Source organism: Rhinoraja longicauda, chromosome 6 (genome assembly GCF_053455715.1).
Source record: "Rhinoraja longicauda isolate Sanriku21f chromosome 6, sRhiLon1.1, whole genome shotgun sequence".
NCBI classification, from domain to species: Eukaryota; Metazoa; Chordata; class Chondrichthyes; order Rajiformes; family Arhynchobatidae; genus Rhinoraja; species Rhinoraja longicauda.
Window position 1 is genome coordinate 56,468,005 of NC_135958.1, and position 24,559 is coordinate 56,492,563.

The following is a 24,559-nucleotide window of genomic DNA, read 5'->3' on the forward strand; positions in this document are numbered from 1 at the left end:
TGAAAGGAAGCATGCAGGTTCAGCAGGCAGTGAAGAAAGCCAATGGAATGTTGGCCTTCGTAACAAGAGGAGTTGAGTATAGGAGCAAAGAGGTCCTTCTACAGTTGTACCGGGCCCTGGTGAGACCGCACCTGGAGTACTGTGTGCAGTTTTGGTCTCCAAATTTGAGGAAGGATATTCTTGCTATGGAGGGCGTGCAGCGTAGGTTCACTAGATTAATTCCCGGAATGGCGGGACTGTCGTATGTTGAAAGGCTGGAGCGATTGGGCTTGTATACACTGGAATTTAGAAGGATGAGGGGGGATCTTATTGAAACATATAAGATAATTAGGGGATTGGACACATTAGAGGCAGATAACATGTTCCCAATGTTGGGGGAGTCCAGAACAAGGGGCCACAGTTTGAGAATAAGGGGTAGGCCATTTAGAACGGAGATGAGGAAGAACTTTTTCAGTCAGAGGGTGGTGAAGGTGTGGAATTCTCTGCCTCAGAAGGCAGTGGAGGCCAGTTCGTTGGATGCTTTCAAGAGAGAGCTGGATAGAGCTCTTAAGGATAGCGGAGTGAGGGGGTATGGGGAGAAGGCAGGAACGGGGTACTGATTGATAGTGATCAGCCATGATCGCATTGAATGGCGGTGCTGGCTCGAAGGGCTGAATGGCCTACTCCTGCACCTATTGTCTATTGTCTATTGTCTATTCCCACCCAAAACCCCCTCCCACTTTGAAGGCAGTGGAGTCCAATTCTCTGAATGCATTCAAGAGAGAGCTAGATAGAGCTCTTAAGGATAGCGGAGTCAGGGGGTATGGGGAGAAGGCAGGAACGAGATTCTGATTGAGAATGATCAGCCATGATCACATTGAATGGCGGTGCTGGCTCGAAGGGCCGAATGGCCTACTCCTGCATCTATTGTCTATTATCTATTGTCTATTGTCTATAACTTTATTACCTTTATTACCTTATTACTTTATTACCTTATTAGCTTTTTTAACTTATTGACTTCTGACTTTATTGTCATTGTGGTGGTGCATACAACAAAATTCAGGCGCACTGCCTGAGGGGAGCTCAAATGTACAAGATAAATAACGGTAAAAAAGTGAGAAAAATAAAAAATGTCCTCGCTACAGGTGCAACCGCAGGAGATGCAACACCTGTCCCTTGACCTCCTCCCCCCCCCCCCCCCGACTCCATCCAAGGACCCCAACAGTCTTTCCAGGTGAGGGAGGGATTCACTTGCGCCTCTTCTAACCTCATCTACTGCATCCACTGTTCCAGGTGTCAACTTCTGTACATCGGCGAGATCAAGAGTAGGCCCGGTGATCGTTTCGCTGAACACCTCCGCTCAGTCCGCCTTAACCTACCTGATTTCCCAGTTGCTCAGCACTTTAACTCTCCCTCCCAGTCCCAATCTGACCTATCTGTCCTGGGCCTCCTCCATTGTCAGAGTGAGGCCCAGCGCAAATTGGAGGAACAGCACCTCATATTTCGCTTGGGTAGTTTACACCCCAGCAGTATGAACATTGACTTCTCTAACTGCACGGTGGCGCAGCAGTAGAGTCGCTGCCTTACAGCGAATGCAGCGCTGGAGACTCAGGTTCGACCCTGACTACGGGCGCCGTCTGTACGCAGTTTGTACGTTCTCCCCGTGACCTGCGTGGGTTTTCTCCGAGATCTTCGGTTTCCTCCCACACTCCAAAGACGTACAGGTATGTAGGTTAATTGGCTGGGCAAATGTAAAAATTGTCCCTAGTGTGTGTAGGATAGTGTTAATTTGCGCGGATCGCTGGGCGGCGTGGACCCGGTGGGCCGAAGAGCCTGTTTCCGTGCTGTATCTCTAAATCTAAATCTAAATCTAAATCTAAATCTAAACTTCAAATAGCCCTTGCTTTCCCACTCTCTCCATCCCCTCCCCCTTCCCAGTTCTCCCACCAGTCTTACTATCCCCGACTACATTCTATCTCTGTTCCACCCACTCCCCTGATATCAGCGTGAAGAAGGGTCTCGACCCAAAACATCACCCATTCCTTCTGTCCAGAGATGCTGCCTGTCCCGCTGAGTTACTCCAGCATTTGTGTCTGCCTGTCAGAGTATTGAGTATGGAAGTTGGGAGTTCATGTTACAGTTGTACAAGACAGTGGTGAGACCACATTTAGAGCATTGAGTTCAGTTTTAGTCGCCATGTTATAGGAAAGATATTATCAAGCTGGAAAGGATGCAGAGGACATTTATGAGGATGTTGCCAGGACTCGAGGGCCTGGGCTGTAGGGAGAGGTTGAGCAGGCTAGGACTTTATTCCTTGGAGCGCAGGAGGATGCTGATCTTAAAGAGGTGTGTATTCCCCTCGAGTTCGGGGAATAGATAGAGTAAATTTACAAAGATTTTTACTCAGAGTAGGGGAATCAAGAACCAGAGGAAGTAGATTTAAGGTGAGGGGGGGGGTGTTAAAAGGGGATTTTTTTTGCACAAAGGGTGGTGGGTGTCTGGAACGAGCTGAGGAGGGGGTACTTGAGGCAGGTGATTAAACAATTAAAAACATTGGACAGTTACATGGATAGGATAGGTTTAGAGGGATATGGGCCAAACGCAAGCAGGTGGAACTAGTATAGATGGGACATCTTGGTCGGCATGGGCAAGTCGGGCAGAAGGGCTTGTTTCTGTGCTTTCTGACCCCATGTCTAAAATCTCAGCTGTCTTTCCTATAACCCCTGAGTCATCCGCAATGGAAATCCTTCATTGTCCAGCGGTCCATGTGTAACTATACGCAGGGAAAGCTGTTGACTGCTCCCTCTTCTGTGAACAGGTGCGAATTCCCGTAAACCAAATCATGTGGACTCCCGCTGGACCTGAAACCAACGAGAGAGTTTGAGGTGGGACAAAGTCCAGCCTTCCATTTGAGCTGCAGTCTATTGAGTGTTTGTGTTTATTTGTGCATGTGTGCCTCTGTGAAGGAATTCGTTCTTTTAAAAACATTTTAAAAAATTTTAAAAAGTTAAAACTTTTGAACTAAATTATGTAGAAGATGGAACTGCAGATGCAGGTTGACACAGAAGGTAGACGCTAAATGCTGGAGTAACTCAGCGGGTCAGGCAGCATCTCTGGAGAGAAGGAATAGGTGACGTTTGGGGAACGAGACCCTTCTCCTGATGAAAGGTCTCCACCCGAACCTTCACCTGTTCCTTTCTCCAGAGATGATGCCCGACCTGCTGGGTCACTCCAAACCGAAATAGAAACCACAGGCGAGTGGGCGGTGTTTAAAGCAGTGTTTCCCCCTGCACCTGGTTTAATGGGAAGGTGAAGAGCCATCGGTCAGGATGCATGTGGTCGGCGGGGATTAACCACGGCACAGGATACATTATCTGCTGGTGACGGTTAGTGGGCTTTTTTTCTCTCGCTCAGGTAGAATAAGCTGCTTTGTTGTGGTTCGGACGGGCTGACGGCACAGGCGACTGGAGCAGTTCCACAGGTGTGTGTGTGTGTGCCTGTGTGTGGTGTGTGTGCCTGTGTGTGGTGTGTGTGCCTGTGTGTGGTGTGTGTGTGTCTGGTGTGTGGTGTGTGTGTGTCTGGTGTGTGTGTGTGTGTCTGGTGTGTGTGTGGTGTGTGTGTGTGTGTCTGGTGTGTGTGTGTGGTGTGTGTGTGTGTGTCTGGTGTGTGTGTGTGTGTGTGTCTGGTGTGTGTGTGTGTCTGGTGTGTGTGTGTGTGTCTGGTGTGTGTGTGTGTCTGGTGTGTGTGTGTCTGGTGTGTGTGTGTGTCTGGTGTGTGTGGGTGTGTGTGTGTGCCTGTGTGTGGTGTGTGTGCCTGTGTGTGTGTGTCTGGTGTGTGTGTGTGGTGTGTGTGGGTGTCTGGTGTGTGTGGGTGTCTGGTGTGTGTGTGTGTCTGGTGTGTGTGTGTCTGGTGTGTGTGTGTGTCTGGTGTGTGGGTGTGTGGTGTGTGTGTGTGTCTGGTGTGTGTGGGTGTGTGGTGTGTGTGTGTGTGTCTGGTGTGTGTGTGTGTCTGGTGTGTGTGGGTGTGTGTGTGTGTGGGTGTCTGGTGTGTCTGGTGTGTGTGTGTGTGTGTTGTGTGGTGTGTGTGTGTGGGTGTGTGGTGTGTGTGTGGGTGTGGTGTGTGTGTGGGTGTGTGGTGTGTGTGTGTGTTGTGTGTGTGTCTGGTGTGTGTGTGTGTCTGGTGTGTGGGTGTCTGGTGTGTCTGGTGTGTGTGTGTGTGGTGTGTGTGGTGTGTGTGTGGGTGTGTGGTGGGTGTGTGGTGTGTGTGTGTGGTGTGTGTGGGTGTCTGGTGTGTGTGTGTGTGTCTGGTGTGTGGGTGTCTGGTGTGTCTGGTGTGTGTGTGTGTCTGGTGTGTGGGTGTCTGGTGTGTCTGGTGTGTGTGTGTGTGGTGTGTGTGTGGGTGTGTGGTGGGTGTGTGGTGTGTGTGTGTGGTGTGTGTGGGTGTCTGGTGTGTGTGTGTGTGTCTGGTGTGTGGGTGTCTGGTGTGTCTGTTGTGTGTGTGTGTCTATGGTGTGTGTGTGTGGTCTTGGATATCGCTCTCACCTCGGCTTTAGGTTAAACTGCGCCAGGTCTCTACACTCATCACAAAGTGCTGGAGGAACTCAACGGGCCAGGCGGCGTCTGTGGAGGGAAATGGACAGACGGCGTTTCGGGTCAGGAAGTGAAAGTTCACGAAGTGTGTAGGAAGGAACTGCAGATGCCGGTTATCACCGAAGAGAGACACAAAATGCTGGAGTCAGACTCAAAGAAGGGTCTCGACCCAAAACGTCACGCATTCCTTCTCTCCTGAGATGCTGCCTGACCCGCTGAGTTACTCCAGCATGTTGCGTCTATGTTAAGTGAAAGTTCACTTCGGTCTGACGGAGAGTCCTGACCCGAACTATCACCTGTTCATTCCCTCCACAGGTGCTGCCTGGCCCTTTGAGTTCCTCCAGTACTTTGTTCAAGATTTCAGCACCTGCAGTTCTATGTGACTTCAAGTGTTGAAGCGCTTAAGTAATTGAGTAATAGTTCTTTCTGCTCTTTATTGCTGCTCTTCACAGCTCCCCCTCTCTCACCTCCCCTCCCTCCTTCCTCTCACCTCCCCTCCCTCCCTCCTCTCACCTCCCCTCCCTCCCTCCTCTCACCTCCCCTCCCTCCCTCCTCTCACCTCCCCACCCTCCCTCCTCTCACCTCCCCTCCCTCCCTCCTCTCACCTCCCCTCCCTCCTCTCACCTCCCCTCCCTCCTCTCACCTCCCCTCCCTCCCTCCCTCCTCTCACCTCCCCTCTCTCTCCCCCCCCCCCCCCCTCCATCTTACTCCCTCTCCCTCCCAGATACGATAAGTATATAAATACTATTGAGCCAAACTCATGTACAATAAGTAGAGTCAAGGGCAAGGTTCAAGGTGCAAAATACAGTTTTCAGCATTGTAGAGGAAGAAAGAAAGAAGCCAACTTTAGATAGTTCCTCTGTCTCTCTCTTTTTCCCCCTTTCCCAGTTCTCCCACTGTCTTCCTGCCTCCACATATATCCTTCCTTTGTCCCGCCCCCCGGATATCAGTCTGAAGAAGGGTCTCGACCCGAAACGTCACCCATTCCCTCTCTCCTAGATGCTGCCTGACCTGCTGAGTTACTCCAGCATTTTGTGATACCTTCAAGGCATGAAAGGAAATCTTCACACATCTCCCGAACCTTATTTAATCAAAAATAAAGATAATGTAGACATAGAATGTAGACATGATGGGACCTTATCCAATTTGGTTGGACAACAATCGGAAGACAAAATATTTTGTTATTGGAGAGACTGAAATATATTCAGGGGGACCTAGATGTCCTTGTGCACTTCTCACTGAAAACATGTGTAGATGCAACAAGCAGTTAAGAAGGCACACCGTTTATTGGTCTTTACTGCTGAAGGATGTGTGTACAAAGATGCATCCAACAAGCTGCAAGTAAACAAAGGTGAAACCGCCCTGGAATATTCTGTATAATCCGTGTCTCCCTACCCTAGGAAGGAGAGAAGAGTGTGGTTAGAGTTTGGTGTCAAGATACAGCATAGCAACAGGCCTTCGGCCCACCGAATCCGTACCGACCATCGATCGCCCATTCACCCTAGTTCTATGTTATCCCACTTTCGCATTCACTCCCAACACACCAGGAGCAATTTACAGAGGTCAATTAACCTACAAATCTGTAAGTATTTGGAATTTGAGACAGCGAGGAAGGTTATCTAAGATGACAACAGGACGTAGATAAACTGGGCCAAGAAACGGCAGATAGAATTGAGTATGAACCACAATGCAATGATTTGGACATGTACCTATATATCTGCACGTCTTTAGAATTTGGGAAGAAGCAGGAGCACCCAGAGGAAACTCATGCAGTCACAGGGAGAACATGCAAGCTCCGCACAGACAGCACCCGAGGTCAGGATCGAACCCAAGTCTCTAGCACTGTGGGGCAGCAACTCTACCAGCTGCACCATTGTGCTGCCCCTGTTAGTACAAAAGCTCACCAGATTGATTCGAGGGAGCAGGCGAAATGTATAGGAAGGAACTGCAGATGCTGGTTTACCCCGATGATATAAAGCAACATCTGGAAAAAGGTTCCAACCCAAAGCATCGCCTATTCCTTTTCTCCAGAGATGCTGCCTGACCCGCTGAGTTACTCCAGCACTTTGTGTCTATCTTGGGAGAAAATAACTCCTTGACACCCTTACACACAAACTCTTGGCCAGAGTATGGGAAATCTAGAACCAGAGGACATTGGTTTGTGAAGAGGGAAAGATTTAATTGGAACTTGAGGGGTAGCTTTTTCACATAAAGGGTGGTGGGTGTATGGAACGAGCTGCTGGAAGAGGTAGTTGAGGCAGGTGCTATTGCAACGTCTAAGAAGCAATTAGACAGGTACATGGATAGGACAAGTTTAGAGGGATAAGGGCCAAACGCAGGCAAGTGAGACTAACATGGATGGGATATATTGGCCGGTCACCTGTTCAAATCTTTGCCTTTTGAAATATACATAAATCACGCTCCTTAGGAATTTCCCTACCACTGACCTAAGGCTCTAAAAGGCGACAAAGTGCTGGAGTAACTCAGCAGGTCAGACAGCATCTCTGGAGAACGTGGATAGGTGATGTTTTGGGTCGGGACTCTTCTTCAGACTGACTGTGGTGGAGGGGGGGGAGGTGGGGAGTTCATAAGATCATAAATTATAGTAGTAGAATTAGGCCATTTGGCCCATTGGGTCTACTCCACCATTCAATCATAGCTGATCTCTGCCTCCTAATCCCATTTTCCTGCCTTCTCCCCATAACAGTTGACACCCGTTCTAATCAAGAATTTGTCTATACCTGCCTTAAAAATATTCACTGACGGCCTCCACAGCCCTCTGTGGCAATGATTTTGACAGATTAACTACTCTCTGACTAAATAAGTTCCTCCTCACCTCCTTTCTAAAAGAGCACCCTTTAATTCTGAGGCTCTGACCTCTGGTCCTAGACTCTCCCACCAGTGGAAACATCCTTTCCACATCCACTCTATCTATGCCTTTCATTGTTCTGTAAGTTTCAATGAGGTCCCCCCACAACCTTCTAAACTCCAGCGAGCAGCCCAGCCCATAGCTGTCAAATGGGATGGAACAGAAATTGGAAGAGGGGCGGGGCTGGACAAAGCATGGTGAATGATAGGTGGATACAGATGAGGGGGGGGGGGGGGGGGTGGTGATAGGCAGCTGGTTGGACAAAGTCCATAGATGAAAAGACTAAAGGTGTGAGATAAGGATGGAAGAGATGCAAAATGTGAAGCCAGAGGAAGGAATATAGGTGGAAGAGGCGGGGGAGGGAGGGAATTGGAACGAAGATAGACACAAAAAGCTGGAGTAACTCAGTGGGACAGACAGCATCTCTGGAGAGAAGGAATGGGTGACGTTTCAGGGCGAGACCCTTCTTAAATTGGTCTTGCGGCACAGGGAAGAGAGGGGAGGTGGTCTTTGTGGAATATGAGGTGCTGTTCCTCCAGTTTGCTTATGGCCTCACTCTGGTAATGGAAGAGTTCCAGGACAGGAAAGTCCATATAGGAATGGGAAGGGGAGTTAAAATGGTTTGCAGCACAGCCAGCAGGCTGATCCTCACTTCGTATCTCTGTGTCTTTTTTTAAAAATAAACCCGCACCTGCATTTCCTTGTTTCTCCACTGACCTAAGGCTTACCTGCCTGAAGTTATCTGGCTTACACTGCCCTTCTGAAAGAAAGGAACAACATTAGCTATCATCTCGTCTTCAGGTACCATACCTGAGGATAATAAGATTGCAAAAATCTGCAGAATCAATTCAACACAGAATACTTTAGAGATATAGCGCAGAAACAGACCCACTGGCCCAACGAGTCTGCGCCAACCAGCCATCACCCCCTTCACAAACACTGCCATACACACTAGGGACAATTTACAATTTTACCAAAGCCAAGGGCTCAAGGGCCTGAGCTTTCGGGAGCGGTTGAACAGGCTAGGACTCTATTCCTTGGCGCGGGAGGATGAAGGGTGACCTTATAGAAGTGTACAAAATCGTGAGAGGAATAGATCGGGTGGACGTACAGAGGGATATGTGCCAAATGCAGGCAGGTGTGGGCAAGTTGGGCATGTACAAACTCTGTACAGATAGCACCCATAGTCGGGTATGGGCATGTTTCCCGCGGTGTAGCTCAAAGTCAGTCCCGAGCAAGGTCTCCAGCTCCACAATGTTAGGCCGCAGAGTGACCGGAGATACGATCCAGAAAACAATTGTATCTCTGGCAAGGTAAGAGATTGAAAAGAAGTTCCCCCCCCCCCCCCGCCCACACCCCACATAAAACAAACCAGAGAACATTAACACAAACCTTTTAAACACATTAAAAATAACAAAAAAAAGACGAAAAAGACAGACCGCCATCGCGGCACCAACCGAAGAAAAGCCTTTCACTGTACACGTGACAATAATAAACTTAAACCCTAAACCCAAGCTGCTAGTGAAGCATCTCATAGAGGCATTGGCAAATAGAATGCCACGTGAGAGGGGCACTAAAGTTTTGCAAAGGGATGTTCAATTCCCTTTAAGCATTACACGTGATTCAATCAATACATTTTTGACTGGAACATGAAATTCTATTATTTTCAACAACCAAAACGTGAGTAAATTTCCTACCATACCTAGCTTATGAGATCTGAAAGATTGTAACTTTTTTTTTGTATTGTCTTTAAATCTGCAGGTGAACTGAATTCTGGAAATGGATTTATGCCTCACATTTTATCTTTATTTCATTCTACATTTATGTCTACACTCTGCAGAAAGTAAGTACCTTCTTACAGGCTACAGGTTAAAGGCTTCTTAATAAATAGCTCATTCAACAATGATTGTTAAATCGCTAAGGCGGTGGCACAGCTGGTAGAGCCGCTGCCTCGTAGTGCCAGAAGCCCGGGTTCGATCCTGACCTCGGGTGCTGTCTGTGTGGCGTTTGCACATTCCCCTTGTTACCGCGTGGGTTTCCTCTAGGTGCTCTGGTTTCCTCCCGCATGTCAAAAGACGGATTTACAGGTTAACCAGCCTCTGTAGATTACCCATGACTTGTCTGGAGTAGAAGCGAAAGTGAGATAACATCGAACTAGTATGAACGAGTGATCGATGGTTTGTGCGGTTAGTGGGCCGAAAGGCCTATTTCTATGCTATAGCTGTAAACTCTAATAGAAGTTGATGGGAGTTCATGGATATGCAGGGAATGGAGGCATGTTGATCACGTGCAGGCAGATGAGATTAGTTTATGTTGACAACATGTTTTGCACAGATATTGTGCTTAGCTTTTAGTTTAGAGATACAGCATGGAAACAGGCCCTTTGGCCCACCGAGCCCATTCCAACCATGATCACCCGTACACTAGTTCTATGTTGTCCCACTTTGCACCCTGCACACTTTGGGCAACTTACAGAGGCCAATTAACCTACAAACCCGCAGATCTTTGGAATACAGGGGGAAACCGGAGAAAACCCACACGGTCACAGGAAGGACATGCAAACTCCACACAGATAGCACCCAAGGTCAGGGTGAAACCCGGGTCTTTGCCACTGTGAGGCAGCAGCTCTACCGCTGCACCACTGTGTTCTAAAAGGCGTTCCTCTGCTGTACTCTTCTATGTTCTATGATTTTCAGCATTTGTGGATTTGGATTGTGGGAAATCGGTGACAGGAAGATTGCATGAGGATACCATCCTACCATGCAAAATAAGTACACCAGGTCCAATTCACATCAAATTAACGAAACTGCACCAAGATGGAATCCATTATGAAACATTGGTCTCCAACTCAAGTGAAAATATTCGTAGAGGTCAGGGTCGAATCCAATTACGTCGTCAAGATGAACATGATCTGTCGCTGATAATCCACAACACGGAACTGTCAGATAACGGAACGTATGAGTATTTTGTAAATGCAGATCATGGATATGACGTTGAACCGATCACTTTGATTGTTGAAGGTGAGTAATATTGTACTTTCTCTGCTTTTCTTTCACTTTTTAAATATTGGTTAAAGTTAATTGTTAATAAATTGCAACTTTCCACTTCCAAAGCACAAGTGTGAGTTAAATAAACTTATGCAATGTTGAGGATCACATTCAGAGAGTATTACCACGGCAAGTTTTTAAAAACTATTTTTCTTTAGGGGGCGGCACAGTGTCACAGCTGTAGTTGAGTTGCTGCCTCACAGCGCCAGAGACCCGGGTTTGATCCTGACCTGAGGTGCTGTCTGTGTGGAGTTTGCACGTTCTCCCTATGACCACGTGGGTTTCCTCCGTGTGCTCTGGTTTCCTTCCACATCGCAAAGTTGTGCGTGTTGTGTGGATTAATTGGCCTCTACAAAAGAAACCTTCCCCCTAGTGTGCAGGGAGTGGATGGGTAATTGAGATAATGTGTAGTGAGGAACTGTAGATGCTGGTTTAAAAGGAAAATAGACACAAAATGCTGGAGTAACTCCGCGGGCCAGGCAGCATTTCAGGAGAGAATGAATGGGTATTTCGGGTTTAGACCTTTAGTCATAGAGTGATACAGCATGGAAACAGGTCCTTCGGCCCACCGAGCCCATTCCAACCATGATCACCCGTACAGTAGTTCTATGTTATCCCACTTTGCACCCTGCACACTTTGGGCAACTTACAGAGGCCAATTAACCTACAAACCCGCAGGCCTTTGGAATGCAGGAAGAAATCGGAGAAAACCCACACGGTCACAGGAAGAACGTGCAAACTCCACACAGATAGCACCCAAGGTCAGGGTGGAACCCGGGTCTTTGCCACTGTGGGGCAGCAGCTCTACCGCTGCACCACTGTGTTCTAAAAGGCTTGTTCCTCTGCTGTACTCTTCTATGTTCTATGATTTTCAGCATTTGTGAATTTGGATTGTGAGAAATCAGTGACAGGAAGACTGCATGAGGACACCATCCTACCATGCAAAATAAATATACCAGATCCAATTCACATCAAATTAACGAAACTGCACCAAGATGGAATGCATAACGAAACATTGGTCTCTAACTCAAGTGAAAATGTTCGTAGAGGTCAAGGTCGAATCCAATTACGTGGTCAAGATGAACATGATGTGTCGCTGATAATCCACAACACGGAACTGTCAGATAACGGAACGTATCAGTATACTGTGCAGACAGATCATGGAATTGTCTCTGTATTCATCACTTTGATCATTGAAGGTGAGCAATATTGTACTTTCTCTGCTTTTCTTCCATTTTTTAAATATTGGTTAAAGTTCATTGTTAATAAATTGCAGCTTTCCACTTCCAAAGCACAAGTGTGAGTTAGGTAAACTTATGCAATGTTGAGGATCACATTCAGAGAGTATTACCACGGCAAGTTTTTTTAAACTATTTTTCTTTAGGGGGTGGCACAGTGGCACAGCTGTAGTTGAGCTGCTGCCGGGTTTGATCCTGACCTCGGGTGCTGTCTGTGTGGAGTTTGCACGTTCACTCTGTGACCATGTGGGTTTCCTCCGGGTGCTCTGGTTTCCTCCCACATCGAAAAGTTGTGCGGGTTGTGTGGATTAATTGGCCTCTATAAAAGAAAACTTCCCCCTAGTGTGCAGGGAGTGGATGAGTAAGTGAGATAATGTGTAGTGAGGAACTGCAGATGCTGGTTTAAACGGAAAATAGACACAAAATGCTGGAGTAACTCTGCGGGCCAGGCAGCATCTCTGGAAAGAAGGAATGGGTGATGTTTCGGGTCAAGATCCTTAGTCATAGAGTGATACAGTGTGGCAACAGGCCCCTCGGCCCAACTAGCCCACACCGGCCAACAATGTCCCAGCTACTCTAGTCCCACTTGCCTGCGCTTGGTCCATATCCCTCCAAACCTGTCCTATTCATGTACCTGTTACTGTTTCTTAAACGATGGGATAGTCCCAGCCTCAACTACCTCCTCTGGCAGCTTGTTCCATACATCCACCCACCCTTTGTGTGAAAAAGTTACCCCTCGTATTCCTATTAATTTTTTTCCCCTTCACTTTGAACCTATGTCCACTGGTCCTCGATTCACCTATGCTAGGCAAAATACTCTGTGCATCTACCCGATCTATTCCTATCGTGAAGATTCAGTTTATGTATTAAGTGCATTGAGAATTGAGAACATTGAAGGTTTTGAAATGTCAGATATTGATAAATTGTGCATCAAGTGGCCTTTGTGGATGACAAGTAGAGAAGTCTTATTATTGATACGCAAAATACATCCGTTTTCTGCTATTTGAAGAGTGCAAGGAGCTGCAATATATCCAGTGAGTCGTTTAAAATGAAAGCTAAGTAAATGTGAAGGAACTGTACAATATTTGGCATTTCTGGCCCAGTGTCCTCCAATCTGCTACTCCAAACCCCCCTCACCTGTATCCACCTATCACTCGCCAGGATTTGTCCTGCCCCCACCTCTTTTCCAGCTTTTCCCCCTCCCTACTGCAGTCATGAGAAGAGTCCCGGCCTGAAACGTCACCTATCCATGTCTTCCAGAGATGCTGCCTGTGTAACTCTGGCACTTTATTTTTGTTTGTAAACCAGCATCTGCATTTCCTTGTTTCTCTGACTTTCCTAAAGTTACTTAGGCACTTATTTAATGGTGCCTTTAATGGTGTATATAGACATATGGAGTTGGCAGTGATGACCCCGAGATATACTTGACCAGAAATCCTATTGCTGGAAATCTGCATTGAGGATATTTGTTGAGTGTGTTATTTGGCTTGGACACTCCATTGATTGCAGCTCCTATAACTATTATCTCTAGATTTACAGATAAGACATCTTGACTTTGTAATGGAGAACTCTGAGCGCATATCTCGGTTTACTTTAGTCTCACGATCCATTTATGACCTGATCTATCATGTAATAAAACAGTGTTGTAGTTCGACCTTCGGGTTCGAAGATGACCATGACTTCACTTTCAATCTTACTATTTCGACCGCTGATTGGGATCGCCGCCAGCCGCGGCATGCTGGCCGAGGTTGAAGTCGTGACTTGCGCTTGACTTGGATTTAAGTACGGGGATCACTGGGCGGCACGGACTTGGAGGGCCGAAAAGGCCTGTTTCCGGCTGTATATATATGATATGATATGATGATAAGTGAGGGGGAGTTGCGCAGATCGTCCGCCTCAATCTCTCGGCCCGGCCTATCGGGATTTGAATAAAGCAGTAGATTTGATCTGTGTAGTGAGTCCTATGAATGCAAGCCTTTGTGTGAAGAAAACCAGGAAAACAATATTTGCAATGCTGGATGTAATAAAGAAGGAACTGCAGATGCTGGTTAGACACAAAATGGTGGAGGAACTCAGCGGGTCAATAGACAATAGGTGCAGGAGGAGGCCATTCGGCCCTTCGAGCCAGCACCGCCATTCTCAATCAGTACCCCATTCCTGCCTTCTCCCCATACCCCCTGACTCTGCTATCCTTAAGAGCTCTATCTAGCTCTCTCTTGAATGCATTCAGAGAATTGGCCTCCACTGCCTTCTGAGGCAGAGAATTCCACAGATTCACAACTCTCTGACTGAAAAAGTTTTTCCTCATCTCAGTTCTAAATGGCCTACCCCTTATTCTTAAACTGTGGCCCCTTGTTCTGGACTCCCCCAACATTGGGAACATGTTTCCTGCCTCTAACGTGTCCAACCCCTTAATAATCAGGCAGCATATCTGGAGATTTTTTTTAGTTTAGTTTAGATATAGCGTGGAAACAGGCTCTTCGGCCCACCAAGTCTGAGCTGACCAGCAAACGCTCTGTACGCCAGTACTATCCTACACACTTGGGACAATTTGCAATTTTTTAATTGAATTGTCAATTACCTTACAAACCTGTATGTTTTTGGAGTGTGGGAGAAAACTGGAGCACCTGCAGCAAACCCATGCGGTCTCAGTGAGAATGTACAAACTCCGTACAGACAACCCCTGTAGTCAAGATCGAACCTGGGTCGCTGGTGCCGTAAGGCAGCAACTCTACCACTGCGCCACTGTGCCGCCATTGGATTAAAATAGGAAGGGGACATTTCAGGTCTGAGTTACTCCAGCACGATGTGTCTACATTTGCAATTGATATTGGTGCTAATCCCGTTATATTTAAGAGTGCATTCTATATAGGCTACACTTATTATGCATCTCTTCTAGCTCCACAAATAAACAAAACAGAACAAAGTGGTCAAAAAGGGCAGTAGGATATCCTCAGGCAAAGGTTTATTGAAAGGCGGAAAATGGAACCAAATTGATGAGCAAGGTTGACTTTGGACAAATGGAAAATAAACGCTACACCAAAGATACAAAGATACATAGAAAATAGGTGCAGGAGGAGGCCATTTAGCCCTTCGAGCCAGCATTGCCATTCAATGTGATCATGGCTGATCATCCACAATCGATACCCTGTTCCTAGCTTCTCCCCAAATCCCTTGATTCCCCTAGCCCCTAGAGCTCTATCTATCTTTTGAATGCATCCAGTGAGTTGGCTTCTACTGCCTTCTGAGGCAGGGAATTCCACAAATTCACAACTCCCTGTTCTCCTTGCAGCTATGTCTCTGTAATTCCCACAACATCATACCTACCAATCTCTGACTGAGCCCCAAGCTCATCAACTTTATTTCTTATACTTCGCGCATTCATATATAACACTTTTAATTCGGTATTCACCTCCCCTCTCATACCGGTTCCTATTTCACCTGACCTTACTCTCTTATCCCTTCTTGAACTTTCCATCCCATTAATTTGGGTGTCTTTCCTAACTTCACCTGTGCTCTCTTTCCCTTTAACACCATCCTTATACTTCCAATTTGTCGACCACTCCCCCCTCTGCCATTTAGTTTAAACTCACCCATGTAGCACTAGCATACCTGCCTGCCTGAATTTTTTTTCTCACTCCAGTTAAGGTGCAACCCGTCTCTTTTGTACAGGTCACCCCTACCCCAGAAGAGATCCCAGTGGTCTATAAATCTAAATCCTGTCCCCTGCACCAGTTCCTCAGCCACACATTCAGATCTCCTGTCTCCCTGTTCCTGCCCTCACCAGTACGAGGTACTGGAGGCAAACCAGAGATAACCACCCTGGAGGTCCTGCTTTTCAGCCGCCTTCCTAACTCTCTAAACTCACGTTGCAGAAACTCCTACTCTCTTCCCGATGTCGTTTGTGCCAACATGCACAACCACTTCCGGCTGCTCCCCTTCCCCCTTGAGGATGACCAGCAATCGGTCCGAGACGTCTTGGACCCCGGCAGTCTCGCCTGCTGCCACAGAATCTCCGGTCCGGTCCTCTGACTATCGAGTCCCTCAGCACTATGTCGTTACCTGACGTAGGTCTCTCCGGTTGAGGCACAGCACCAGGATTTGGTCGAAAGACCTGTGTGCCCCTCGGACTGCAAGTGTTCTGCCAGCTGTGTCACTCTGCAACCCTTCATTGGAGAGTTATATTTTATTTTTATTATTATGCATGTGATGAATTCGATTGGAACAAGTTATTTAATTTTGCAATCATAATGAAAATGTTAAATGTGTACGCAATCCATGGCAATAGGTTAACTTTGACTGTAAAATAAAAACCGTTGCAGTGAGTCAGCCTAAAATCCTTCAGGCTGTAAACTGAGTTCCATCTCTGACCACATTTTGACCCAGATGCCCTCCTACTCTACGACCACATTTTGACCCAGACACTGTTGCTCCATCTCTGAAGATTCATCGTGCTAAATGCTCAATGATTCAATGCTGCTTTCATGGCACACATATCTAAATTAGGTGCAGTGAAATGCTTTGTTTTGCATACAACCTTGTAAAATAATATAGCAGACTCTACCTAGGTGGCACACGTGTTGGCATGTTTTGGCGCCGACTAAGTTACAGTCCTATCTACTGCCTGCAGCCGCAAGTGGCAACAGACCTCCCCTCCCCCCCCCCCATCCGCTGGATCCCCTCCTTTAATCTCGGCGCCCCCCCGCCCCAGCCGCGTCACCCTTCGCTCTCTGCATCGCACGCTGGGTAGCTCTCCAACGACCTCCACGCCCTCACCCTCGCTGCTAGCTGTGAGCCAAGGTTTCTGGACTCCCCATAATTTTCGTAAATTAGTTATGTTTACAATGGAACCTCAGTGAGTACCACATTCGGTTGAACCTTCATCCAGAGTTGAGTCTCCATTAGTATTGTTCTTATTTCTATGTCTCAGATTCCTGTCCATTCTGTGTCACAAATGCCTTTGGATTGTGAGCAAATCTATATTATCTCGAAGCACAGTGGCCCAGTGGTAGAGTTGCTGACTTACAGCGCCAGAGGCCCGGGTTCGATCCTGACTACAATAGCTGTCTGTTCGGCATTTGTACGTTTTCCCTGTGATCGCATGGGTTTTCTCCAGGTGCTTCTGTAAATTGTCCCGAATGTGTGGAATAGTGCTAGTGCATGGGGTCAGCACAGACTAGGTGGGCCGAAGGACCTGTTTCCCTCCTGCATCTCTAAAGTCTAAAGTAAAGTATATCCTATGTTTTGAGACACGTTAATTATTCATTTTCTATTTCAGGACTTGAGCAACCGAAAACTAATTCACTGAAAGAAAAGGAGAGAACTGGTGTTGGTGTTATTCTTGCCGTGGTTTTGTTAATGCTTCTGATATTCTCAGCAATGTTTTACTTCAAAACAAAGTTATCACGAGGTAAACTATTAATTCTGATAATTGAAAGGGAAAAACTGATTTTTGCATATTGCAGTTTTCAAAGAATCATTTAGTTTAAAGATACAGCATGAAAATAGGTCCTTCAGCCCACCGGCTCCATGCCAACCATCGATTAGCTGTCCACACTAGTTACATGTTATCCCACATTTCCATCCACTCCCGAACACAGGCTTCTCTTGGTCCCTGGCACTGTTATCTCCCGAATTTATATCATATGCAGCCAGCTATATCATATGCAGCCAGCTATAAAATGGAGAGTTAACTTTTTATTTTTGGAGCACGTTATGTATGGGCCTACAATGGGGCAATTTTTAACAGAGGCCAATTAATCCTACAAACCTGCACATCTTTGGAATGTGGAAGGAAACCGGAGCAAACCCACACGGTTACATGGAGAACGTGCAAACTCCACACAGACAGCACCCAAGGTCAGAATTGAACCCGGGTCTCTGGCGCTGTGAGGCAGCAGCTCCACTGGCTGTGTCACTGAGCCACCTATTTCCTCTTTCTTCTGATCTTGTGTGAATATAGATCTAACTAACCTAGTCTCTGTCCACCCATCAGTATCTCCATCTCGGGAATCAGTCTAGTGAACCACCACTCAATCCCTCCAGAACAAACACATTCTTTCTCACATAAATGGGACCAAAATGGCACATGAAACAGATTGGATTTCAGCCAGATCTTGTGCAGTTGCACAAGACAGCCTTGTCCTGTACTCAAACCTTCCTGCAATGGAGCCAGAGACCCATGTACAATCCTGACTGCAGGTGCTGTGTGTACGGAGGTTGTACATTCTCCCAGTGACCGCATGGGTTTTCCCCAAGATCTTCAGTTTCCTCCCACAAAGACATACAGGCATGTAGGTTCATTGGCTTGGTGTATGTGTAAATTGTCCCTTGTGTGTGCAGGCTTGTGTTAATGTGCAGACTCGGTAGGCCGAAGGGCCTGTTTCCACGGTGTATCTCTAAACTGAATGCTGCTTTCAATGGTTCAATGGTTTCTTTATTGTCATGTGTCATGTGTACAGGTACAGTGAAATGTTTTTTGCACACAACTCAGCAAGATTATCCCTGTACCATCCCCCAGTTAGCACAGAATGTAGAACAGTGCACTCTTTGTATGTGCACTCAGTGCACATTTTGATGCCATTTTACAGTCCCAGCTGGAGCTGGCCACAACGGCCCGTGGCAGCCGTCGCCTCGACCCGTGTCGTCCTGCAATCCGATGTCCCTCTCCATGCACGGCCGTCTTCAGCCCTTGTTCCTGCGAGGAGGGAGGGAGGGAGGGGGGGAGGGGGGCTCCCACAACGGAGCTTGAGGGAGCAGAACATAAGACCCCCAGTTCATCTTACCGAGACCTTGGTCCAGCGATCGCCGTCGTCTCCCTCTTGCAGCGGGTGAGCCGGGCCTGTTATGTTGGGATGGGCAGTGCCTCGCAGGGGCCCTTTGTCCAGCGTCCGCCGCCATTTCCCCCCCGCCCTCCTCACCGGGCGGTTTCCACGTCCTCCCGTTCCGCAGCGGGTGACTCAGGCCTGTTGTTGGCAAGTAGCCGCAGCTCGCCAGGATTCAATCTCAACAATTGGTGCACGTGGACACCAAATGACTGCACGTTTCCTTTTGCCAATCTATCATTGACTCGGATAATAATGCCTTCCTGTTTTAAGTACCAATGTAAATAACCTCACAATTATCCACAGTAAACCCCATTAGCCTTACATTTACCTATTCGCCTAACACCTCGAGACACATCTGGAGTTTAAAAAAGACGAGAGTTTGGCGGTAGACATGTGTGTGACATAGTGCAGGGTTATTAAGCGATGCTATCTAGTAAATAATCTTTCGGCTCTAACCTACTACTAATCTGCAATTTACTTGGATAATAATGTTGTTATTTTCTCCAAAGCATTGTCCAGGAGATTGTCTGAAACATCACGGACAAATTTAATAGGTATGTCATTTTTTTTAAAGCAAAATGCTTTACAATGTCAAATAAGAATGCCTGCTTTACCTTTTAATTAGAACATATAACATGGAATGGTGTTGCATACGGACAGGCCCTTTGGCCAACAATGTATGCACAGACCATGATGTCAATCTAAATTAATTCCATCAGCCTTTCCATTGCATCTATCCCTCCATTTTCTTCCTGACTATATTCCTGTCTAAACGCCTTTTAAATGTTGCTTCCAACACTCCCCCTGGCTGTGTGTTCCAGGCACTACCGCTGTGTTAAGAAAAACTGACTCGTAAATCTCCTTTAAACTATCCCCCTCAGCTTAAAGCTATACCCTCTAGTATTTGACATTTCCACACTGGGAAAAAGACTTGACTATCTACCCACTCATTATTCTATAAACCTCCATCAACCCCCACTCAGCATGCAATGCTCCAGAGAAAACAATCCATGTTTGTTCAATCTCACCTTTTAGAATGTAGAAAATTCTCCAATCAATCCAAAATCCAGGTAAACCAGTTTTTCACCCTCTCCAACACTTCTTTCCTGCAGTATGGCAAAAAATCTGCACACAATACTCCACATGTAACGTCACCAATATTTTGCGCAGCTGCAACCTAACTTCCTGAATTTTCAACACACTCACCGATGAAGGGAGCTATGCCAAACACCTTCTCTACCAGCTTGACTACTTGTGTGTCACTTTCCAGGAGCTATGAACTTGCACCCCAAGATCCCTTGAAGTCTGAAGAAGTGTCTGGACATCACCCAAAACATCACCTATTCCTTGTCTCCAGAAATGCTGTCTGACCCGCTGCATTACACCAGCCTTTTGTGTTTATCCCCAAAATCCCTCTGTACATTAATGCTCCTAAGAGTCCTATTATTTATTGTATACATTCCTCTTGTATTTAACCTCCAACTTGTCCAAATTAAACTCCATCTCCCTACCCTCATTTCCAATTGAAATGCCAGGGAGGAATATGTTGATATTCAAGTGTACAAATCCAAGGTTTGTGTCATCTGCAATGGCTATACTCAGCCCATTAATCCGTATCATTTATATTTATATATATATATATATATCACAAACAACAGATGTCCGCTCACTCGGTCTACTGGAGCAGTTCCCCACCCTGGTGAGCCCCGGGTTCCTGCAGGGCCTTCCTCTGTCACCTTCGCCTGGATCAGCCTGCAAACCGATGTCCCTCTCCTTGCCCGGGCATCTTTGTGTTCCGGGGGCGGGGGGTCTCCTGCAGCCGATCTTGAAGGCCCTGGGGCATTACCACGGTTTACCATCCCTCTTGCCCTTGCTCCTCATGTCCGATCCACCCAGCGGCTCCCTCCTAGTACCATGGTCTGCTGAACCGTTATGGACTACCACATCTTCTGGATCAGTCGGCCATGAAAGATCCTAAAGTACATGTAGACAACTTTCACTGCCCCAACCTCATTAATCATCTTCGGCACTTCCTCCAAAAATTCAATCGTGTTTGGTAAGGCATAACCTCCCTTAAACAAAGCCATGCCGGCTATCTCTATTACATCCATATTTTTCCAAATGTGCATAGATCCTATTCTTAATCCTTGTTCCTAATAATATTAACTTACCGAATAGCGAAAGGCCTGGATAGAGTGGATGTGGAGAGGATATTTCCCCTTGTGGGAGAGTCCAAAGACCATTGCCTAAAATATAAGGGACGTACCTTTAGAAAGGGGATGAGGAGGAATTTCTTTAGTCAGAGGGTGGTGAATCTGTGGATTCATTGCCACAGGCGGCTGTGGAGGCCGTCTTTAGACATTCTTAAGGCGCAGATTGACAGATTCTTGATTAGTACGGGTGTCAGGGGTTATGGAAGGAAGGCAGGAGAAGGGGTTGAGAGGGAAAGATAGATCTGCCATAATTGAATGGTGGAGTAGACTTGATGGGCTGAAAGGCCTAATTCCGCTCCTATAACTTATAAACATAATCTTCTCCAAAAATTCCTCCACTACTACCCTTCAAGGGTATCGACCCAAAATGTCACCCATTCCTTTTCTCCGGAGATGCTATCTGACCCGCTGAATTACTCCAGCTTTTTTTGTGTCCCCGACTACTGATGTAGTAAGCTCACCAGCCTTTAATTTCCTAGTTTGTCCCTATTGCCCTTTTTAAACAGAGGAATAACATTGGCGAATCTCCGGTCCTCGGGGACTTAAGAGGAGAGAATGATCGTTGCCAAGGTCCCAGCAATCTCCTTTCTTACCTCTTTCAATAACCTAGGATAGCTCCCACCATCCCTGGGGACTTGCCCCCACCTTAATGTTCTTCCAGAGCCCCAGCACCACTAACTTCTTGATATCAACAAGCACTAGAATATCAGTATATTCCTCCCTGATCTCCCTATCTTCTCTGTTCTTCTCCTTGGTGAATATTGGCTCATTTAGTACCTCACCCACCTCCTCTCATATTCCTTTAATTGATTGCTTGATTGAAAGTTGCAGAAGGCCCACCGATTCCACACAGATCATCGATCACCCATTCACACACGAGGGGCAATTCACAGAGGCCAGCTAACCTGCAAACCTGTACATCTGTGGGATGTGGGAGGAAAGCAGAGCACCCAGAGGCACCCCACACGATCACAGGGAGAACGTGCAAACTCCACACAGACAGCACTCGAGGTTAAGTTTGCACCTGGGTCTCTGGCACTGCAGGCCAACAGCTCTACCAGCTGCAGCGTCACTGTGCTGCCCTTTATTTCCAGACGGATGACGCAGAGTTGAAGTGACAAGACTTTACACGATCTGCAAACTAAATTCTCCTATCAGGTTAAATTTCTGAAGCGTGGTAGATTTGGATATGAAAAATTCCCTTGTCTGTTATCATAATCATTCACGTAGATTAGCAATATCATCACTTGTCTCGATATTTCCATCACTGCTCAAAGTACTGATAGATCAGAATTCAAACAGCTAATTATATTTTACTTGTTTCCAAGTCAATTGACTGAGATCTGACCCTTCAGAGAAGAAGAGTGAATGAAGAGACTGGATAAACAGAGCGGAAATAGCAGGAAGAGACTTGACATTCTGAAGACTATGATCAGGCGTAACTCATGTAAAAAGGAAACATAACTCTCTTCTATCTGATTACTCAAATTTCTTGGGATCGTTGCAAATCTTTCATGACTAAGAAAATGTCACAATCATTAAAATTGTTTTTTGGCAATTTTCAACATGCTTTTATTGTAATATGAGATTGACGTGTTGAAAGTCTAAACATTACATTCTTTCTTGCATTCTAAATCCAAGTTCAGACTTATCCCATCAGCTCGATAAACTCCCAGCCTTTAACTTAATAGACACGAGAGTCACAGGTACAGGTACCTGTGCTGCCTTGTTTTATGCTTACAGTGTATTAGGACCATGTTAGAGTGGGAGATTAACACAGTGATGAATGAAAGGTGGGTAAGTAGTTGTACATGCAACCCAGAGAAATAATAACTTAAAACAATGTGCGTTATGTACAATGTCGCTCCAAATACTGTAAAATTGATATTCGTGTGTACCACAGATCCCAAGCTAATAAAACCTGAGATTATAGTGAAGATTTTTTGAATAAATTCTACTGATTTATCATCATGTCCTTAAAAGACACTTGGACGGGTACATGGATAGGGAAGGTTGGAAGGATATGGACCAAACATTGGCAAAGGAGATTAGCTTAGATGGGGTATTTTGGTCAGCAAGGACAAGCTGGGATGAACGGCCTGTTCCCATGGTATGTGACTCTATGATGAGTGTCCTCACAATAACCCAATGCTACAGAATGGGTCCAGAATACCTTGTAGCCTCAAGTCACTGTGTGCAATGGAATTATCTTGCACCCCCTTGCGTCATGCCAAGATTTATTTTAGTTTGGTTTAGAGATACGACATGAAAACAAGCCCTTCAGCCCACTGAGTCCATGCCGACCATCGATCACCCATTCACACTAGTTCTATGTTATTTCCACTTTCTCATCCACTTCCTTCACACTAGGAGCAATTTATAGAGATTGTAATCACGATCAGATTGGAATCGTGTACCGTCTTTCCGCTGACTGGATAGCACGTAACAAAATAGCTTTTCGCCGTACCTTGGTACACGTGACAATAAACTAAACTAATCTCAATTAAACTAAGGCCACTTAACCTTCTAAACTCGTACATCTTTGGGATGTGGGAGGAAACTGGAACATCCAAAAGAAACCCACAAGGTCACAAGGAGAAGGTGGAGGATTTGGTGTGCTTAATTGGCTCCAGGTTCAACATGGTTGGACAAGGACTTGTTGGTGATATTTGCACCTTGGGACTGAAGGTCTCCACCATCTTCACTTCAGCAACGTTGGTGCTGACTGGGGCATGTACGCCGCCTCATTTCCTGGTCAATAGCTTGCTCCTTCATCCTGCTGACGCTGAGGGAGAGTTTGTTGTCTTGTCCCCATTTTACTAAACTCTCTGTCTCCTTTCGGTGCTCTGTCACATCATGGTTCAAGATCAGGCCCACGACAGTGGTGACATCTGCAAACATGTAAATGAAGTTGGAGCAGAATTTGGCCACGCAGTGCTGCGTCTGTAGGAAGATGGCCTCAAACAAGGAACGGGACATCATCCCTGGAGTGTGTCACATGACGGACAAGGGTGTTTTGTGTAAAGAAAAAGGGAAGTGCTAACATACGTGGAAGAACACTAACAATATTGAACATTCAGACACTAAGAATGTATTAAGAGTTTTGCACTGTTCTTTCACTTTGTATATATTTTTTAATTACGAATAAAGTTAATTTTTGAACTTTGAAAAGTATACAAACGGGCTGAGAACACATCCTTACAGGGCACCGGTGTTTAGAATTATTGTTGCTTGTTTCGTTGCCTATCCTCTTTATATACTTGGGTTAAATCTCTGTAATTGTAACATTCCTTCAAGTATGTTTAAAAAAAAATCGAATTCCCATTTACAACATTAATTGCTCATTTTAGATCTTGTTATTGCTTTTCCTAGTTCTCCCAGTCAACTGGATTTCCACTTTTACTTGCGGTTGAGTTCATGATTTGCTCTCACTTTATATATGAACCTTCATGAATGAACAGGAGAAACCATTGTTTCAGTTTGTTTACTGTACTCATTAACGAGGGAATATCCCGGTCCTTAGATCGATGGATTTTGGAGCATTTGACTTTAGAGATGCAGCGTGGAAACAGGCCCTTCAGCCCACCGAGTCCATGTCAACCAGCGACCAACTGTACACTAGCACTATCCTACACACTAGGGACAATTAACCTACAAATTTGACCACCATTGGAGTGTGGGAGGAAATTGCAGCACCTGGAGAAAACCCATGTGGTCATAAGGAGAATGTAATCAAACTTGGGTCTCTTACATTGTGCTTGTGCATTCTTAATGTGAGGTCAAAAAAATATTTACTC

At 46.2% G+C, this 24,559-nt stretch overlaps 1 protein-coding gene across 1 annotated transcript; it reads left to right on the forward strand.

Annotated features, from left to right (window-relative positions):
* Window positions 1-3,240: 3,240 nt before the first annotated feature.
* On the forward strand, window positions 3,241-22,667 carry LOC144594901 (uncharacterized). Its single transcript, XM_078401824.1, has 7 exons — window positions 3,241-3,365; window positions 9,199-9,280; window positions 10,134-10,457; window positions 11,360-11,683; window positions 17,001-17,132; window positions 19,059-19,103; window positions 22,091-22,667. Exons 2-7 carry the CDS (start codon window positions 9,217-9,219, stop codon window positions 22,096-22,098), a joined length of 897 nt encoding a protein of 298 aa, XP_078257950.1. The 5' UTR covers window positions 3,241-3,365; window positions 9,199-9,216; the 3' UTR covers window positions 22,099-22,667.
* Window positions 22,668-24,559: the final 1,892 nt, after the last annotated feature.